Source organism: Pan paniscus, chromosome 7, assembly GCF_029289425.2.
Source record: "Pan paniscus chromosome 7, NHGRI_mPanPan1-v2.0_pri, whole genome shotgun sequence".
In the NCBI taxonomy this organism is placed as follows: Eukaryota; Metazoa; Chordata; class Mammalia; order Primates; family Hominidae; genus Pan; species Pan paniscus.
This window is the reverse complement of record NC_073256.2, coordinates 45,379,604-45,398,656: the sequence shown is the minus strand read 5'-3', so window position 1 is coordinate 45,398,656 and position 19,053 is coordinate 45,379,604. Positions and strand designations below refer to the sequence as shown.

General features: G+C 43.5%; 1 protein-coding gene across 7 annotated transcripts in view; it reads left to right on the top strand.

Moving 5' to 3' along the window:
- The first annotated feature begins 432 nt into the window (after positions 1 to 432).
- The window catches only part of ADRA1A (adrenoceptor alpha 1A), a 189,784-nt gene continuing 171,163 nt past the window's right edge, over positions 433 to 19,053 (top strand). For 5 of the 7 annotated variants that reach the window (XM_063606673.1, XM_063606676.1, XM_063606674.1 and 2 more), the window contains exon 1: positions 1,863 to 3,676. In XM_063606673.1, the coding sequence (XP_063462743.1) occupies positions 2,794 to 3,676 (883 nt within the window). In that variant the 5' untranslated portion in view covers positions 1,863 to 2,793. Of the gene's footprint in view, positions 843 to 1,862; positions 3,677 to 8,595; positions 10,979 to 19,053 lie in introns of those variants that run through there. The other 2 variants (XM_008977197.5, XM_063606678.1) reach the window with 2 other exon arrangements.

Sequence of the window (19,053 nt, the reverse complement as noted above, 5' to 3'; positions counted from 1 at the left end):
TTAGATATGTCCACTTTATCTTCCTGAAAATATAATTTCATTACAATCAGATTTATCAAATTTTATCTGATTTTACTTGCTATTTAAAACACCTTATAATTTACTTGCATATTTAGAATTACGATATTCTTAATATACTTCTTGATCTTAACAAAACCTAGGTCAAATGTTAATCAAATCAAGCTGTTCAAAGTTACCTTATAGCACATTCCTATGAACACACCAGACACACAGCAATATCTAGCAAGGGTGTCAATTTTTCGTTATTTTAAAAATCAGATCATTTAAAGAAGTTATTTACTACAAATGACTCTACACACACACACACTCACGCGCGCGCGCACACACACACACACACACAAACCTTTTTAAAGAAACGCTAGAACCCAACCCCCTCTAGGCCAGAGGAAAACATTACAGCTGTATACGCACTTGTGCCTGTTGCCGTAGAGTAATACGGTAGCAGCAGGAGATTACGGTACTAGCTGGGCTACTGCCTGTGTTACGTCAGCGAGAGCTGCAAAGTTCCTTGCTATTCTTTTCTGGTGTCGGGGAGCTGAATATTAAAAGGGTGATTGTGGAGTTACCGGTTATCTGCATTTTTTTTTTCTTTTCTTATTTTGACTCTTTTTTAAAAATGCGGTAAAGTGACAGCCGTTCAGGAGCTTAAAGACATCAGTGGTGGAGGGGTGAGTCAGCGGGTGCAAAAGGACAAGGATTTGGTGCCTCGGAGACACGGTCCCCTCTCCGCCTCCAGAGAAGAGCAGGCAGGCAGCTCCCGGGACCGAAGCCGGGTCCGCATCCCCCGCGCGCGAGCTGGTGGCTCAGCAGCGGCGCTTCAGGTGAGTGCGCCGGGGCCGGCGTCCCGCAGGGTCGAGTGGGTGAGGGCAGACCTCCCCCGCCGTCTGGTGAGACCGAACCCCCACTGTTCCCAGCGCCTCCCGCTTTTTCCACCAGGTTTTATACCGGCCCCTCTACCCCACCGCCGGATTCCCTCACATCTTCTGCGAAGTTGCCTTCTACTTAACAAGTGTCTTTTTAACCCTGTGTTTATCACCCTCGAGGTAGGAGGAAAAGGGTTTCTGCAGTGGCACGTTTTTAATACCACCTGTGAGGTCTCCAACTTGCGATTTTAACAAGAGTCTTTGCCCGAGGTCCCATCTCAGGGCCCAACCCCAGAAGGCAAGGTGGGCACTTCCTCACGCCGCGCTGTCCTGCCGAGTCCCTGCGGTCGGTTCGCAGTTGTGGAAACCCAGGTTTCTTACGCAGATGGTGGCCCCCAGCCCAGAAAATCGAAGGCGGCCCCTGCCCGCTGGCATGCCGGCTTAATGTTTACGCCTGCAAAATCCGCAGTGACTGTCACTTGCAAAGCTCCCTCTGCAGAGGGACGTCCTCCCCACGCCGTCCCCCGCCAGTCCCGCTACGGCTGGCAGCTGGAGCCCCTCGGGTGGCCAATAGTGAGGCTTGGAAAGGCGTCATGGACAGACCTGGGTCGCTTTCTGTCTTCGGGTCCCTCCCGGCTTCGCTCGGGACCTGGCTCCCAAGCCAGCTTGGCTGGTGGACAGACCGGTGCGCTCTGCACACCCGAGTGCGAATTCCACCGGCGTGAGAGTGAGCGTGCTCGTGGTCCTGGCCCTGAGGTCCCTGGGTCGCAGCTGTTCCCTCTCCCAGGCCGCCCCCTCCAGGTGACTGCGAGGCAACCTGTTCTAACGGAAACCTAGTACATCCTCCAGAATTCCCCGGCTAGGATCCGTGCGACACACTCGCCAGCCGCAGTCGCCCCTCCGGGGCTTCGAGGATTTTAATTTCGTGGTACCTGCGCTCGAAGTCCAGACTTCGAGCGCTGGAGCCTGGGGTTTTGGGGATTTGTTTTTTTGTTTGTTTTTCGCTTCGGATCCTGAACTCGGGCAGAGGTGACTCAGTAGAGTGCGCTAGGCAGGTTCCCAGTGGTGGGGGCGCGAGATGAGCTCCGAAGTCGCCTCCACCGCTGCCGGGCGAAGCAGCTTCTGGACCGCAGAACCAACCCGGCTCCCAACTGGTGTCCCCCAACCCGTCAAGCTCAGCACAGCCTCTTTCCCTGGGGCGCCTAGCTCAAAGCCGCCTTTCTCTTTGCGCTCTTTCAGGTGGACGCGGTCAAACGATGCCCCGCAGCCGCCTGGGTCTCGGCACATATTCCACACCCACGTCCCCTGGCCTGTGCTCCTAGAATCTGGAGAGAGCAGGCGCCTTCGGTGGGGCAGCTCAAAATGTAGGTAACTGCGGGCCAGGAGCAGCGCCCAGATGCCATCGGTCCCTGCCTTTGAGCGTCGACGGCTGATCCTCTGGTTTGAGGGAGAGACTGGCGCTGGAGTTTTGAATTCCGAATCATGTGCAGAATGCTGAATCTTCCCCCAGCCAGGACGAATAAGACAGCGCGGAAAAGCAAATTCTCGTAATTCTGGAATTGCATGTTGCAAGGAGTCTCCTGGATCTTTGCACCCAGCTTCGGGTAGGGAGGGAGTCCGGGTCCCGGGCTAGGCCAGCCCGGCAGGTGGAGAGGGTCCCCGGCAGCCCCGCGCGCCCCTGGCCATGTCTCCTTTAATGCCCTGCCCCTTCGTGTGGCCTTCTGAGGGTTCCCAGGGCTGGCCAGGGTTGTTTCCCACCCGCGCGCGCGCTCTCACCCCCAGCCAAACCCACCTGGCAGGGCTCCCTCCAGCCGAGACCTTTTGATTCCCGGCTCCCGCGCTCCCGCCTCCGCGCCAGCCCGGGAGGTGGCCCTGGAGAGCCGGACCTCGCCCGGCCCCAGCTGGGACCATGGTGTTTCTCTCCGGAAATGCTTCCGACAGCTCCAACTGCACCCAACCGCCGGCACCGGTGAACATTTCCAAGGCCATTCTGCTCGGGGTGATCTTGGGGGGCCTCATTCTTTTCGGGGTGCTGGGTAACATCCTAGTGATCCTCTCCGTAGCCTGTCACCGACACCTGCACTCAGTCACGCACTACTACATCGTCAACCTGGCGGTGGCCGACCTCCTGCTCACCTCCACGGTGCTGCCCTTTTCCGCCATCTTCGAGGTCCTAGGCTACTGGGCCTTCGGCAGGGTCTTCTGCAACATCTGGGCGGCAGTGGATGTGCTGTGCTGCACCGCGTCCATCATGGGCCTCTGCATCATCTCCATCGACCGCTACATCGGCGTGAGCTACCCGCTGCGCTACCCAACCATCGTCACCCAGAGGAGGGGTCTCATGGCTTTGCTCTGCGTCTGGGCACTCTCCCTGGTCATATCCATTGGACCCCTGTTCGGCTGGAGGCAGCCGGCCCCCGAGGACGAGACCATCTGCCAGATCAACGAGGAGCCGGGCTACGTGCTCTTCTCAGCGCTGGGCTCCTTCTACCTGCCGCTGGCCATCATCCTGGTCATGTACTGCCGCGTCTACGTGGTGGCCAAGAGGGAGAGCCGGGGCCTCAAGTCTGGCCTCAAGACCGACAAGTCGGACTCGGAGCAAGTGACGCTCCGCATCCATCGGAAAAACGCCCCGGCAGGAGGCAGCGGGATGGCCAGCGCCAAGACCAAGACGCACTTCTCAGTGAGGCTCCTCAAGTTCTCCCGGGAGAAGAAAGCGGCCAAAACGCTGGGCATCGTGGTTGGCTGCTTCGTCCTCTGCTGGCTGCCTTTCTTCTTAGTCATGCCCATTGGTAAGTCTTGAACACCCCTCACTTTAGCATCTGGGGGTCTTCACCCTCCTCGGCTTCTGTTACCCCAGACTCCCAGTCCGGGATGGAAGAGGAAGGATTAGCATTTCAAACAGCACAGCTCTAGGGCAATTAGAAAAGGCTCCCGTGTAGAAAAGTGAATTTTCATTCTCTTTCTACTCCAGTCTCATTTATATTAGGTCCTAGAGCACTTTTTCAACTGTAAAGTGGCTTCCAACTGATGCAGATTAATTGGTCTCTTTAATAAGAATGTCAACTTTTCTTAATGCCTATAAGCACGTGTTCAATTTAAATGCATCTGCTCTCTCTAGTCTCAGAGTCTCCACCAAGTGCTTAGGCTGACTGTGGAATGCCATTTTCACTCTGCTACAGAATGCAAATTCTCTTGGCCTGAAAATAAGTACCATGCTTATTCTGGACAAATGTGTGATTTTATTATTGCATTAGGTTATTCATAAGGGTTTGTTATAATGGTCTGTTTATGTTCTATATCTGCGCTAATTTTATTTTCTGGATTCAGTATGGAAGGAATTATGGTGAGCCACTAAGAAAAAAAAATGATTTTATGTCCAAACCAATTTAAGCCTTAAATAATTAATCGTAGTATTTCCAATAAGTAAATACTTATTTTTTATTTTAATAATAAGTATTGAAACAAACACTTCTCTTATCCAAAATCATCTGGGAAGTTGCAGATAACACTGTTTGAAAATAATACAGTACACATAATGTTACAAATCCAATTTTTGCAGATGCTAAATTAGCTGTTGTCAAAATTAATTAGCTCATTATAAGTATCAGCAAGCTGATCCACTTGGAATAGTCATCTATCTCCTTCAATGAGATCCCAAAATGGTTGTGTGCTATTTTTAGTTTGTAAGCTCAAATACAGACCCAAACATTGATTATCCACCAACTCTAAAAAACAAAACATTATGGCTAACATTAATAAAAGTCCATTTCAAGTGCTTTACAGCTTAATTTAAATGGCATATACTTAAAGTACTTTAATTTGCAACTCTGTGGAGTAATAGCAACTATTATTTTTTTGTGCCACTTATGTTCCAGACATTTTCCTAAGCTTTTTATTTCATTAGTCCCCTCGACAACTCAGTGAGTTATGCACAATTATCCTGCAATCACAAGCCATGGGAAGGGATTCTTCAGGTTCTAATACCATAGCCACCAGCCATGGATAGCTATTTAAATGTTAATTGAAATTAAATAAAATTCTTTCAGTTCCTCAATTCCTCAGTCCCACTGACCACATCTCAAGTGCTCCATAGTCACACGTGGCCAGTGACTACTGTTTTAGACAGCAGAGATATAGGTCATTTCTATCATTGCAGAAATGTCTGTCCTATAGGGCTGCCAGAGAGGCCCTCCTTAATCCAATACCTGGCCTTCCATTGTGCCTGCCCATCATTATTACTTACTCTGCTCCTGGAAGTACATCACAGCTTTGAAATTATAGAAATTACACTCTTTACCTGAGCCCCTTTGCACACGTATTCATGCGTCTGCTCGCTCAACAAGTATTTATGGACCATCTGTTCTAGGCACTTTGGATGAACAGGGCAGAAAAGTCCTTGCCAATGAGACAGTTGCATTTGGAAAGGGTAGACATAAGCAAATGATTGTATCCTAAAATGTCAAGATTAACATGCACTATCAAAAAATCAACAGGATGAGAGGCTAGAAAGTGACAAATACAATGAGGGCCTGCTTTAGTGGGTAGTGGGGAAAATTCTGTCTAAAGGGGTGATATTTGAGCAGAGTCCTGACTGGACTGAAGAGCAAAGCTTGCAAGATCTGGAAAGAAGAGCTTCCTGGGCAGAGGGAGCAGCGAGTACAGAGATGGGAAAGAGCCTGACCTGTTCAATGAAGATCACAGAGGCCAGTATGGCTCAACTACAGACAGTGGGGGGGCAGTCAAGTTCAAGAAGAGATTGGAGAGATAGACAACACCAAAGTTATATGGGGTCTTTTAGGCCAAAGTAAAGTTTGCATATTATTCTAATTGTGGTGGGAAGTCATTCAAGGGTGTTTAGCAGGTGAGTGGCCAGTCTCATTTATATTTTTGAAGGATCATTCTGGTTGTTGGGGGGAAAATTGGCTGTTTGGGAGCAAGAGCAGAAGCAGAGACTAGTTAAAAGGCTATTAGAAGTCGAGGGGAGAGAGGTCATGACATCTTGGACTCAGGTGAGACAGGTAGAGGTGGTAAGACGTGATCACATTCAGCACTTATTTTACAGGTAAAGTTGATGAGTGTGGACAAGGGTGTGAGAAATAGGTAGGTTTAGGGCCTGAATAGCTGAGTAAATAGTAATGCACTTTACTAAAACTGGCAAAACCAAAGAGTTATGTGGTTGCAAGGGGCTGCAGGGAGTGAGAAGTATGAGCCTTTCTTTTGTATCACTGTGTTGAGAAACATTCATTAGACATGGAAGTAGAGATGGCAAGTAGGGAGTTATATACTTTACATAGATTTGGAGCTTAGAGAGGAGGTGGGCTACAGATATAAACTTGGGATATATCAACATCTTTAAAGCTACAAGAATGGAGAGGTTGACAAGAGAAAAGATAAAGAGAGTAAAGAGAGATAAGAACAGAGCCTCTGCACCTTTAGTCCCAGCTATTTGGGAGGCTGAGGCAGGAGAATCGCTTGAACCCGGGAGGCAGAGGTTGCAGTGAGCCGAGATCATGCCTGCACTCCAGCCTGGGTGCAGAGCGAGGCTCCATCTTAAAAAAAAAACAAAAAACAAAAAACAAAAAAAAAAACAAAAAAAAACAAAAAAAACAGAGCCTCTGGGGGTCAGGTCAGGAAAAACAGGAGAAACAGCCAGCAAACAAGATTGCAAAGGAGTAGCCAGGGAGAAGAAAAATCAGGAGAATGTGATGTCCTGGAAGCCTAGTGAAAATGTTTCAAGAAGGCAGGAGTAATCAGCTGTGTCACATGCAGCTGAGAGGTCAGGTTAGAGGAGGACTGGGAGCCAACACTAGATTTGGCAGTAAGCAGGTTTTTAGTGATAGGAGGAAGGCACGTGAGGCTCACAGGTCCAGAGGAGTGATGGAACCAAAAGCCTGATTGTGTACTTTCTAGAAAGAACAAAGGATAAAAAAAGTGGGAACAGGGAAAATAGACAACTCTTCTGAAAGGTTTTGCTATACAGTGGAGCTAGGAGATGCAGTGTAGCTGGAGGGGTATAGAGAGAGTTTTCAATGGTGGGAGGTGGGGATATGACATGATATTTATATTCTGATGGTAACGATGGGATAGAGAGAGGCACTGATGGGATAGGCAAAAGAGGCAACGGGATTCAGTGCCCAAGGGGAGCATTGGGAAGTGACAAGGAGAGCAAAGTGTGTGAGCCCTGAGGCAAGTAGAGACAGAGGGAGAGAGAGAGTGATCTCTTTAGGATATGTTTATGTCCTCAGTGAAACATGAAGCAAGATCATCAGCTAAGAGAGAGTCAGGAATGGGGAACGATGACAGTTTTAGCCTCAGAGAAGGTGTGAAAGATTCATTTTTGAGAGTGGGACAGTAAACATTTTATGGAAGTTTGGTAGAGTCACTGGGAAGTCCTGAAGGCCTATCTGAGATTTACGGTCATAACATTAAAGTACAGAAGGAAGGAGGGTTGTGTGTTTTTCTCTAAGAGCTAAGCAGCTGAGGGATACAGGAGGCAATGCTGAGGACCTACTGTGAGTCCCAGAGAGTGTGTGAGTGAAGAGACGCAGACTCGGTCAGGTTAGGGAGCATCCACAGCCAGGTTGTAGAAGGAGCCCAGGTGACGATGGGTGGCCTGAGAGTTTGGAGCTTGCGGTGGTGGCTGAGCTATGCATAAAGATGAGAAACAATGGCCTGGGTCCTGGAGTCATCTAGGGGAGGTGGACGCTCTGTCTAGTCATAGCCCGCTCTTGGATTTGCTCTCCCAGGGAGTCAGCAGTGTGGAGGAGAAGATGTTGTGGTGGAGAGAAGTGGTGGTAGACAGGAGCCCTCGGAATCACTGGGCTTCTTTTAAATCCTAGTAAGGTGCCAGGCGCGGTGGCTCATGCCTCTAATCCCAGCACTTTGGGAGGCTGAGCAGGCGGATCACTTGAGGTCAGGAGTTCGAGACCAGCCTGGCCAACATGGTGAAACCCTGTCTTTACTAAAAACACAAAAATTAGCTGGGCATGGTGGTGCACGCCTGTAATACCAGCTACCTGGTAGGCTGAGGCTGGAGAATCGCTTGAACCCAGAAGACAGAGGTTGCAGTGAGCTGAGTCACACCACTGCACTCCAGCCTGGGTGACAGAGCGAGATTCTGTCTAAAAAAAAAAAAAAAAAAAAAAAAGTGATATGACAGGAGGGAAGTAGGGAACATACAGTTCACAGGGTCTGAGTAGCTGCTCAGTAGTGCAAAGGATTCCTGAACCTGCCAGTCTGTGGCTCTCAATTTCTTCCTGACACCAATTGAGTAAGAGATGATTTCCTCCAAGAATGTACTGGCTGTGTAATAAGCACCAGGCTCTCAGCTACACAGAATAAAAAAGATGAATAAAACACAGTGCCCTCAAGGGCCTCACAGTCTAGTTAAGGAGACAAATTGTCAACAATTATTGCAAGTCTGTGACATAGGTGCTCAGAGTGATATTATTACATGGTGCTCAGGATGGTGCTCAGAATGATATTATTACACTGTGCTAAGGAATATAGCAGTTAATTGTGCCGAGAGGTCACTGAGAAGCTTCTACATGCATGACCATTGACAGAGCAGAGACTTAAAGAAGATGGCACTACTTCTGCTGGGTCGTCAACAAGATGTTATATGTTTTTTTATTAACTGTCTTAAGTATGTTTTTCATGCAAAATGTGAGCAGAAGAATAAATATACTATCATATTATTATATTCAAGGGACATACATTCTTAAATATGACGTGCTGTTTTGGAGAAAAGGGCTGTCGGTCTGCACTAGGCTGTGGGAGAGGAAAGAGATTAAAAACGGAAACCAGGGCAGGGATGAGTGTGCTATCCACAGCTGAGAAGTGAAACACCCATGTTTAATAGGGACTGACCCAGGAAAATCAGGTGAGTAGGCTATTACACTGCAAAGGTCCTTCCTGTATATTGTGAGAAGTCTCACGTTCCCTTTTCCCAAGCTTCTCTCCACTAAGGCTGGGTTGCTTGCTGCATTGAATAGCATGACTGTTGGGAGGAATCTGACTTGCCTGCTTCCAAGTCTAAATCTTGCTAATCTTGTTCCATTTTTGCATCCTAAATGTTTGGTTGAAATTCAGAATGCCTTCAAGGGAGGGGGGTGCCATGTGCAGTTGTTAACAGTCATTTATACTTTGGAGCAAATGCTTTCAAAAGCAAATTTTGGTCATGGAGATGAGTAGAGAGACTATGACGGTGTCAGCCTTCAACCTACGAAAGAGAAGGAAGGATAAGAACTCTGCTTCTCAGGAAGCTCCAGCATCTAAAGCCTATGAATCATCTTTGTTGATTTCATCTCATTGTCTAGAGCCCACTAGTTCCAGAGGCAGTGTGCTGCTGAAAGGAGAAACTGTTGGCCTGAGATTTAAACCTAGGCTTTCTTTTTCATATGACAGGGGATGTTATGTAGGTCAGCTGCCCAGCATAGTGCCTAACGCAGAGTAAATGGTAATAAATGTTCATCTTACCAGAATTCAAATGATTCACAGACCATTACTGATGTATGTCAACATGCAGATGTTGCCATGAGGGGTGGATGTCCTTGGCATTCTAAGAAATAGAAAGCATTGGAAAGAAGATGAAAAGGCAACATTCACTGAAAACATAGTTACGTGTCTGAATTCTGGATATGTTATCTGATTTAAACACAAAACCCAGCGTTATTATAGGACCTAAGCCATTGATTGCTGTTGCCACTGAATCAAAGGAGGCAGCATTGGGCTGAGATGTGGCTTACATAGACATAGAATATTTGAGGATTATGTTTATAAAAGAACAGAAGGCAGCACATTGATAGAGCAGGAGAATGTGTTTTAAGATTGGATGTTTGAGGAGGGCACAGCTGGCAGCGGATTTATCAGGTGGAGGCAATGAGGCAGAGAATGATTCATTCATTCATTCAGCAGTTTCATTGAACATATACTGTTTGCCAGGAAGCTATAGAATCACTGGAGATAAAGACAAATAAATCCCTGCCCTAATGGAGCAGAACATCTGAACAATTAGATACCTAGCAAAGGTATATGAAAAATGACAAGGAAAAAGGACAAGTACATACAATGATATATGATAATCCCAAACCCTCTGCGGATGCCCAAGATAACCAGGGGTTGAGGGTTGCTTCACTGCAGGTACAAAGGGAGCAGTTCCCTAGTTCTCGTTGAAAAGGTTCACCTCTTAGAGATAATGGTGCGAAGAAAAACTAGTGCCATTAGGATTTATTTTATTTTATTTATTTATTTAATGACAGGATCTCATTCTTTCACCCAGACTGGAGTTCAGTGGTAATCATAGCTCACTGCGGCCTCGAACTCAAGTGATTCTCCCACCTCAGCCTTCTGAGTAGCTGGGACTACAGGCATGCACCACCATGCCTGGCTAATTTTTATATTTTATTTTTATAGAAATGGGATCTTGCTGTGCTGTCCAGGCTGGTCTTGAGCTCCTGACCTCAAGCAATCCTTTTTCTTTAGCCTCCCAAAACATTGAGATTAGAGGCATGAGTCACCACACCTGGCTAGAATTTATTTTAAGATAAGAAGCCAGCGTTTCAGTTACTCTTACTACACCACAGACCATCCCAAAAGGTAGTGGCTTAAAGCAGCAGCCATCTATGTCTCATGATTCTATGGTCAAAAGTACATCAGCACCCAGCTTGCCTGGCAATTGAAGCTGGCTGTGAGTCTTGGTGGCCTCTTCTAAACCACCTTCTTATAGCATGGCAGCTCTCCCCCAAGAAAGCCAAGGCAGAAACTGTGAGGCCTTTGAAGAGCTAGGCTCACACCTGGTCCAGCATCACTGCTGTTTCATTCTGCAGTCACAGCAAGTCAGGAGACCAGCCTAGGTTCAAGGGGAAGCGAGACAGACTCATCTCTTGATGGGAGAGCAGCAAGTGTGTACACAGAGGGGCAGATCATTGTAGTCCTCTTGCAGATCACTGACCTCACAAGTGTGCCAAATTACATTTCTCTTTAATCCATCAGTTATATTGAGAACTTCCCATATGCCAGGCTTCATGCAATGCACTGAGTAAAACCAACTGGGATCTTTGCCTCCCTGCAGGCTTCTAATCTCCAGAAGGAGATAGACATTAATCAGATAGCCACACTAAGTTATCGAAAACCGTGTACAGAGCAATGAAGGGAACATAAATGGTGCCTTGAAAATATGTCCTGTGGCTAAGGGTGGTCCTGGACTGGGAGGGTAGAAAGGTCTTTCTGGGAAGGAGGGCTTGACTATTAAGTCCAGATCTATTGAATGAGTAGGTGTTTAAAGGCAAAAATGGGGAGGGAGGGAAGAGAACATGCGAAGACTTTAGTGGGGCTGGCTTAATGTCCATAATGACTTTCTAGAAGGCCACTGTGGCCAGAAACAAGAGGCCAAGAGATAACTGGTGTCCAGTGAAGCTGGAAAGGGAAGAACCAGACTAAACAAGGCTTTATAGCCATTATACAAGTTTGTGTTTTTATCCAAAGATGAGTAGGAATGACATGATAGAGTTTATACAGCATTTCAAGATTATCAAAGGCTTAGTGAAAACAAGATTGTGGATAGACCAGTTGGGAGACCTTTATGCAGGACAAGGGGAGCTGTATCCTGCCAAGTGCAATCCTTCTACCGTGCCATTTAAAAAACTTATTTCCGTGAGCTGCCACATCGTTCTGGAATGCCTCTTTTGTCACTGCCTTCAGAGCTTAGATTTATGAGAAAAGCTTTCTCGTGATCAGAAATAGTATAACCAGACTTGGCTTTAAATTAATTTTGGCTCTTTCCACAAGACAAATCTGTCAATGAAGATTTACCATCATTTTCAAAAGAACGTGCTGCAGGCTCAGAAGACATCAACAATGAGCTCTAACAATGCTTTGAACAATAGCTGACTCTTTCAAGTCAGGCTATAGACAGGTGAGTTATTACTTGGATGGAGTAATAATCCTTAGTCACTTAGTAACAAAGTCATTGCTGTGTTCTGTCACCTCATGGTTTCATGGTGGATATGAGGACAGTTTTCTAAGGCATTTTCTTTGTCTAACAAGTTTACTGTATTTTAGCCCTGCTATTTGGTTTGCCAGTTTGACACTTGCCTAGTGGCTTTTCATTTTTATGTTTTCTATTTCTTCGCTATTTGAATGTTTCTTTTCTTTTCTTCTTTTATTTTTTTCTTTAAGTTCTGGGATACAAGTGCAGAATGTGCAGGTTTGTTACATAGGTGTACATGTGCCATTGTGGTTTGCTTTACCTATCAACCCATTATCTAGGTTTTAAGCCTGGCATGCATTAGGTATTTGTCCTAATGCTCTCCCTCCTCTTGCCCCCCAACCCCCAACAGGCTCCGGTGTGTGATGTTCCCCTCCCCGTGTCATGTGTTCTTATTTGAACATTTCTTTTTATATTTCTTTTTATATTTTTACATTTCTTTTTATATTTTTATATTTTTATATATTTCTCCTCTTGTGAAATTTCCTATCTGTGCTTTTTGGCCACTTTTTATACAGCAGTTTTTCTGTCTTTTTTTTTTTATCGGTAAGCTCATTTTATACATTGAAGATAAATAATTACTTATTTATCACAAATCCTGGGTTGCCAGTCTTCTCACACTATATGCAAATGTGCCAAGAAGATGTAGCTTATTTTCCAAAAACGGATGTGATCTTTTCTACAAACTTCCATGGAAATACACATATGCATGCACTCACATGCACACACATACACACACACATGCATGCACACACACTTTTAGTTAAATTTAATAAACTCATTCAAATCCAATAATTTATGCATCATCTTTGCATATTCAGTCTCTTTTGGATGCCTTGGTGTCCTAGTCCATTCAGGCTGCTATAATAAAATGCCATAGACTGGGTGGCTTGTAAACAACAGGAATTTATTTCTCACAATCCTCGAGGCTGGAAGTCTGAGCTCAATGTACCAACAGATTTAGTGTCTGAAGAGGACCTACCTTCATCTTTATGGATGGTACCTTCTGGCTGTGTGCTCACTTGGTGGAAGGAGTGAGGCAGCTCCCTGGGGCCTCTTTCTGCATCACCTCCCAAAGGCCCCATCTCCTAATATCATCACACTGGGGGCCAGGATTCCAACATAGGAATTTCGGGGGTGGGGCACAAACATTCAGACCACAGCACAGGGCCTTTCAGATCCGCCCTCTAAGATACTGACCACGCCTAGGGGCTTACAAATGTCATAGTAGTCAGAGAGGGTTTGACTATGACTCCATTGTTTCCTGGCTCCAGTGACACTGGCTCTGTTGCTGTTGGCCAGGGAGTCACTTTGTCCCTGCAGCCCTGTGAACAACTTTGACAACCTCCTGCACCTAATTCTCAACAATGTTTCCATCCCAGTCTCAGGGCACAGAGAGCCCAGTGGGTTCCTTCCACACCACACTCTCTACCCCACCACACTGGCTGCCACATTAACAGGTATGGTGGCTCTCATGGAAAGGACTGACTACACCCAGAATGGAGAATGGGAGAAAGCACCTCTGCCCGCCCCCCCCCCGCTTTAACTTCAGGCATTTTTTTGTTCCAGACATGGTCTTGCTGTGTCACCCAGGCTGGAGTGAAGTGGCACAATCATGGCTCACTGCAGCCTAGAACCCTGGGTTCAAGTGATCCTCTCTTCTCAGCCTCCTGAGTAGTTGGAACTACAGACATGCACCACCGTGCCCAGCCAATCTTCAGGCATTCCTACCACTCTTGTTGAGAGAGAGGGCTCAGAACAAATGCCAACTGCCTCTTTCCACTACCTTCTTCCCCACCTTTCTCACAGTCCCTCACGGAAGACAGGGAAGTCTTTCCTCTTCCTTGTTCTGGCTAAAGGGGACACTCCTCCTCCTTTCCAGAGTGGCATCCACCTTCTATGGAATAGCAAAGCCAAGTGGACAGCAGAGAGAAAGAGAGAGACAGAGAGAGAGAGAGATTTACTAAGAAAAGAATAAAGATGAGGAATATTTTAAAATATTATAATCCTTATACATATTTAAAACTATCTTTTCCACTTGGTTATTTGCATTTTGTTGTTTTATGGTTTTTGCAAATGTTTAGACATTTAAAATATTTATATAGTCAAATATTTTCATGTTTTTTCATGGAATGTGCCTTCTCAGGGATGCTCAGAGAGACCTTCCACAATGTAAGTCTGTTTCCTCCTCATTCTTTTAGAGCATCATTTGTAATCTACCTGGAATTCGTGTTTGTATTTTGGTAGATTATGCCTCACAGTATTTATTTTGAAATGGTTAGCCAGATAGTCTCAAAAGACTTATCAAATAATCCATCATTTCCTTTCTTATTTGGAAAACCACATTTGTTATATTAAAAAGAATTTTGGATCTATTTTGGAATACGCTCGCTTCTTTTCCATTTATCTGTCTCTCTGCTCTAGTATTGCTGTCACATTACTTTAATGGCTGTGGTTGCATAATACATTTTAATATTCTCTAGTTTAAGGCCTGGATGAATATTCTTTTTCAAAATTATTTTGTCTATTCTTGTACATTCATTCTGCCAAGAAAACTCTGGATTCATTTTGTCACTCCATTTACTTCCCAAACTACTTTTGAACTGTTGTTTAGACTTTACTTTCAAGCACATCTGCTAACATCTCCTGGAAAACTGATTAAACAATGAAGTTGGGAAATGCTGCTTTGATATTTTGACAGATACGACACTGTCCATTGGTTTTAGATTGATATACTCCATCATATCAAAGAAATATCTTTCTAGAGTTTACAAAACTATACAGATCTAGATTTAAAATGTATTTTAATTTGTTTGCATTTTTAGTATTGTTCAATAAAAATGAATTTTTAATTTTGTTAAACATTTGCTTTATTGATATCCATCAATATAATCTTTTTTCATTGACATTGATTTGATAAAATTTTATTTCATATTATTAACCTTTCCATGTTTTCTTGGATTAAATTCTACCCAATCAGGTGACATCACCCTTATTCATGTTGCTGTATCACAGGAAATATTTCACTTCTCATTTGCATCTGTGTTTCTGTGTGAAATGAGTCTATTGTTTTACGTTAATGCACTGTCTTTGTTACATTTTGGTAGCACGTTTATGTTAATTTCATAAAGCGAATTGTGACACTTTTCATTTTTTTTCTATAAACTGTAACAGCTTAAATACCGTAAGAATTATGTGTTCCTTGAAGGTTTGAAAAACTTGCCTATAAAACATTCGGGCCCAGCTCCTTTTATGGATGCAATTCTTTGAGACTGGTTTCTATTTCTTCCATGGATAGTGGTCTGTTCTGATCGTCAGATTTGATAATCTTTATTTTCGTATTTTCCATTTGCCTTCTCATTGAGGTTCAAGTTTTTAGCATAGACTTCTACATGAAATTCTGTAACTTTTTATTTCTTTGCTATCTTTCTTCTTTCTTTTTGTCGTCACTCAGACTTTCTGAAAGCCTGTATATTTTATTAGTTTTTTTCAAAGAATCCAAGTCCTGAATTTATTAGTCATTTTAATCTCTTTTCCAGTACATTAATGTAATCTCTAGAGATTTCTCTCTTTTATTTTCTGGTTATATTTTGCTTTTCAATATTAGCTTACCCAGAATGTTTAGTTCATATATTTTAATTCTTTCTTGTCTAAGATTAAAAACAATCCAAGCTGTACATTTGCTTCTACGCAAAGTTTAGTTTCTTCCCTTATGTTTGGGTAGGCAGTGCTGTCATCCAATCAGTCTGTCTTCCTGCTTTTAATATTTCCCTTGTCCTGTGTAGACAGGAAAGGATTCATTGTGGTGTTGTTGTTGTTGTTTGTTCATTTGAAAATCATTGGTAATTTTATCTCCCACTTTCTCAAATGTAATTTCTAATTTAATGCATTGTGGTCAGAGAGTGTGAGCTCAATAATTTTTAGCTTATGGGACTTATTGAGATTTTCTTAATGACTTAATATGTAATCAATAATTAACACACAATAGATTTAATCTTTAGTGTATATATTAACTAAACATTAATAGTGGTGTTTTCCAGATCTTCTTTATCCATTAATCTTTATTTATCTTACCATTATCTATTATATACTTTACTTGCCAAATATTGAGAGAGGTATGATAAAGTTTCCCTTTGCTACCAGGTTTCTTCCCACTATTTCTTACATTTTTAACAAGTTTTGCTTTATATATGTTTATGTTTTTGCTTCATGCATAAAAGATCAAATCAATAATATCTTCATTTAAAGATAGACTTTTTGTTCTATTTAATTATTTTTCCTGGATATGCACATTTAAAAAAATAATATTTCAATCTCTAATCTATTTTTATTCACATTTGTTCACCATTTTATATAGCAGCTTGTGTATTTCACATCAAATGGATTTCTCATAATCCATGTTTCTAATATGGGTATTTGTCCTTAATAAGGATTTAACTAATTTTCATTTATTGTGACAGATTATTTGGTGTGATTTTTGTCAACTTATCATATGCTTTCTGGCTCTATGCTTCCTTCGTTTTCACTATTTTCAGTCTTTCGTAAAACGGGTAACTTTTTTCTTTGCTTTTTAATTCTGTGGTGGTTTGGAAAGCTTGTCTCCTGTTTTTAATTTTACTAGACATAACTTTCGAGTTTTTCAAAAGCATGTTTAAACCTTCAGTTCTCTCTGTTACTCCACCACCCACCTTTGCCCATGGAAGGTGAGAAGTTTAGCACACTCTTCTTTTCCCTTCTCTTTAAAACCTCTATCTTTTAGTTAATAAAATAGTGCATTTTAAATCTAGATTATTTTCATTAAATTTTGTATTGCCTCTCCTGTCTTTTGTATCTCTCTATAATTTAGTTTACCAATTGTCCTCCTATTATATATTATGACTTACTCACTCCTGTGCTCTGGATTTTTCTTAATCTCCTAGACGGAACAGAGGTCGGCAAATCATGGCCTGCTTTTGTGAGTAAAGTTCTACCAGCTAGGTTGGCCATGCCCTGTAATTGACATATTGTCTGTGGTGCTTCCATGCGACAGTGGTGGACTTGGGTGGATGCTACAGAAACTGTATGGCCCACAAAGTTTAAAATATTTATTATTATATTAGAGAAGACTATAGCACCAAACAAAATTTTACCTATAAAGATATAAGCAAGGGCCATGTGCAGTGACTCACACCTGTAATCCCAGCAATTTGGGAGGCTGAGGTGGGCGGATCACTTGAGGCCAGGAGTTTGAGACAAGCCTAGCCAACAAGGTGAAACCCCGTCTCTATTAAAAGTACAAAAATTAGGCGTGGTGGCACACACCTGTAATTCTAGCTATTCAGGAGCCTGAGGCACAAGAATCACTTGAACTCAGGAGGCAGATGTTGCAGTGAACCGAGATTTCCACACTGCACTGCATCCTGGGCAACAGAGCAACACTTTGTCTCTGACAACAACAACAAAAAAGGTATAAGCAGAACACATTTTCTCAACCCTTCCAGGCCTGAACCTTAACACATGAAACACAACTTATGTGACATAGAATTCAAGTGACGGTTTTGTTTTTCTTTTTTGTTTGTTTGTTTGTTTTGCATTTCAAAATACTCTTGTTGCTTCTTTGTTTCTTGGCATTTAATGCTTCATAAATGACGTGAGGTCCCCTTGATTATTGTTTTTTTGTCAAGTACTCTCTTTGTGTATTTATTTTTCAACTAAGATGTTTATAAAATTTTTTTCTCTATTAAATTAAAAAGTATATATACTGGGGGCTTCTGTTTGGGGTAACTTTTCATTGCTATTGCTTGAGATCCAGTGCACCTTTTGCTCTGAAGCCAAAGGCAGCCTCCTTTAATGATGATGTCCTCTGCTCTGATCTTCCTCTTGGAATTTCAATTCCTATAGCTGCCCTGGTTTTTTTTGTTTTTTTTTTTTTTTTTTTTTTTTTTTTTTGGCATTTCTCTCTCATTAGTTACTTTTTTACTATTTTTTTTTTAAATTTCCATTTGAATTTCTCAAGTTCATGTTCCACTTTACTTATTTGGTTTTTGTAATACACAATCTCCATATTCCCTCCATCCCACTCCATGTGGTGGGCACACTGTCCATCTTCGTCACCCCCTACACTTGTTTTGTGAGCCTAACAGCTGCTTAAGTCTTGTTTGAATACAATTTAGAGATCATCTTCCGCATCACCATTTTAAAGGTGTACACTTGCTCTGATTCCTCGGATCAATCTCCTCTATTGAATAGCTGAAGCTTTTCATAGGAACAGTACTTTTTCTCTTTTTCTTCAACCTCATAGAGGGTGACCTGGTATTAAAATTTGAAATGGGCTTTGTTTGAAACTGGGTAGGTTCCTCTTCAAATCTTTCAGATCCAGATTAAGGGAAGAAGGAAATGGATTGCCTTTGTTGTGATTCGAATCTGCCAGAGTACAGATCTCTTTATCCTTCAAGAGATGGAAGTAACATGTTTTGATTTTGCACAACAAATGCTGTTTCTCTTGTCTGTTTGGTGCAGGGTGTGTAGTGCCCTCTCCTCCGGGTGGCATGACTGACCGCCTGGGCACCTGTTGTAGAGAACCTCCTTTGTCTGCTGACCTTGCCTGGGAAAGTTCAGGGTCCTTCCCATCCTGCCTGGATGTGAGCATTGAGATTTGCCTTTGATAAGCTGTCCCTGATCCTGTGTGTGTCGCAGTTTCTGCTCTCTCAAGCCCCTGGGGCTATTCCTGAGAAGCAACTGGAGCCATTCCATCTTTCCCGTCTTTTGTTGATGTGAACCGAGGATTCATCAGTTTTTTATTCAGGCTGGTCCTAACCAAGCTATAGTTTCAAGAAACTTCTCAGAGATTCTGGCTTATGAACTTTGGCTTTCCCTAAGGTTTTTAGCAGGGAGGTAAAATTTCACCTGTATGTGTATTCTTTTAGATAGATTGAGAATTTAGAAAGAGGACCTGAGAGTTCAGCTCCATCTGGAATTCACTGCCTGTGTGCAGGCTCCTTTTCATGGGGATATCAGAGTGTGAAGCAGAAGTGAGTCACCCACAGTGCGATTCTCTCCTTCAGTCCTTCAGAAGCTTGTGGTTCAAGACAAAGCAGACACATCCTCCTATAGCCTTTGATTCTCAACAGTTAGAGGAAGACAACTGTGCAGTCAGTCAGTAACAGAATCCCTACACAGTTCAGTAAGCTGAGCTTTCCC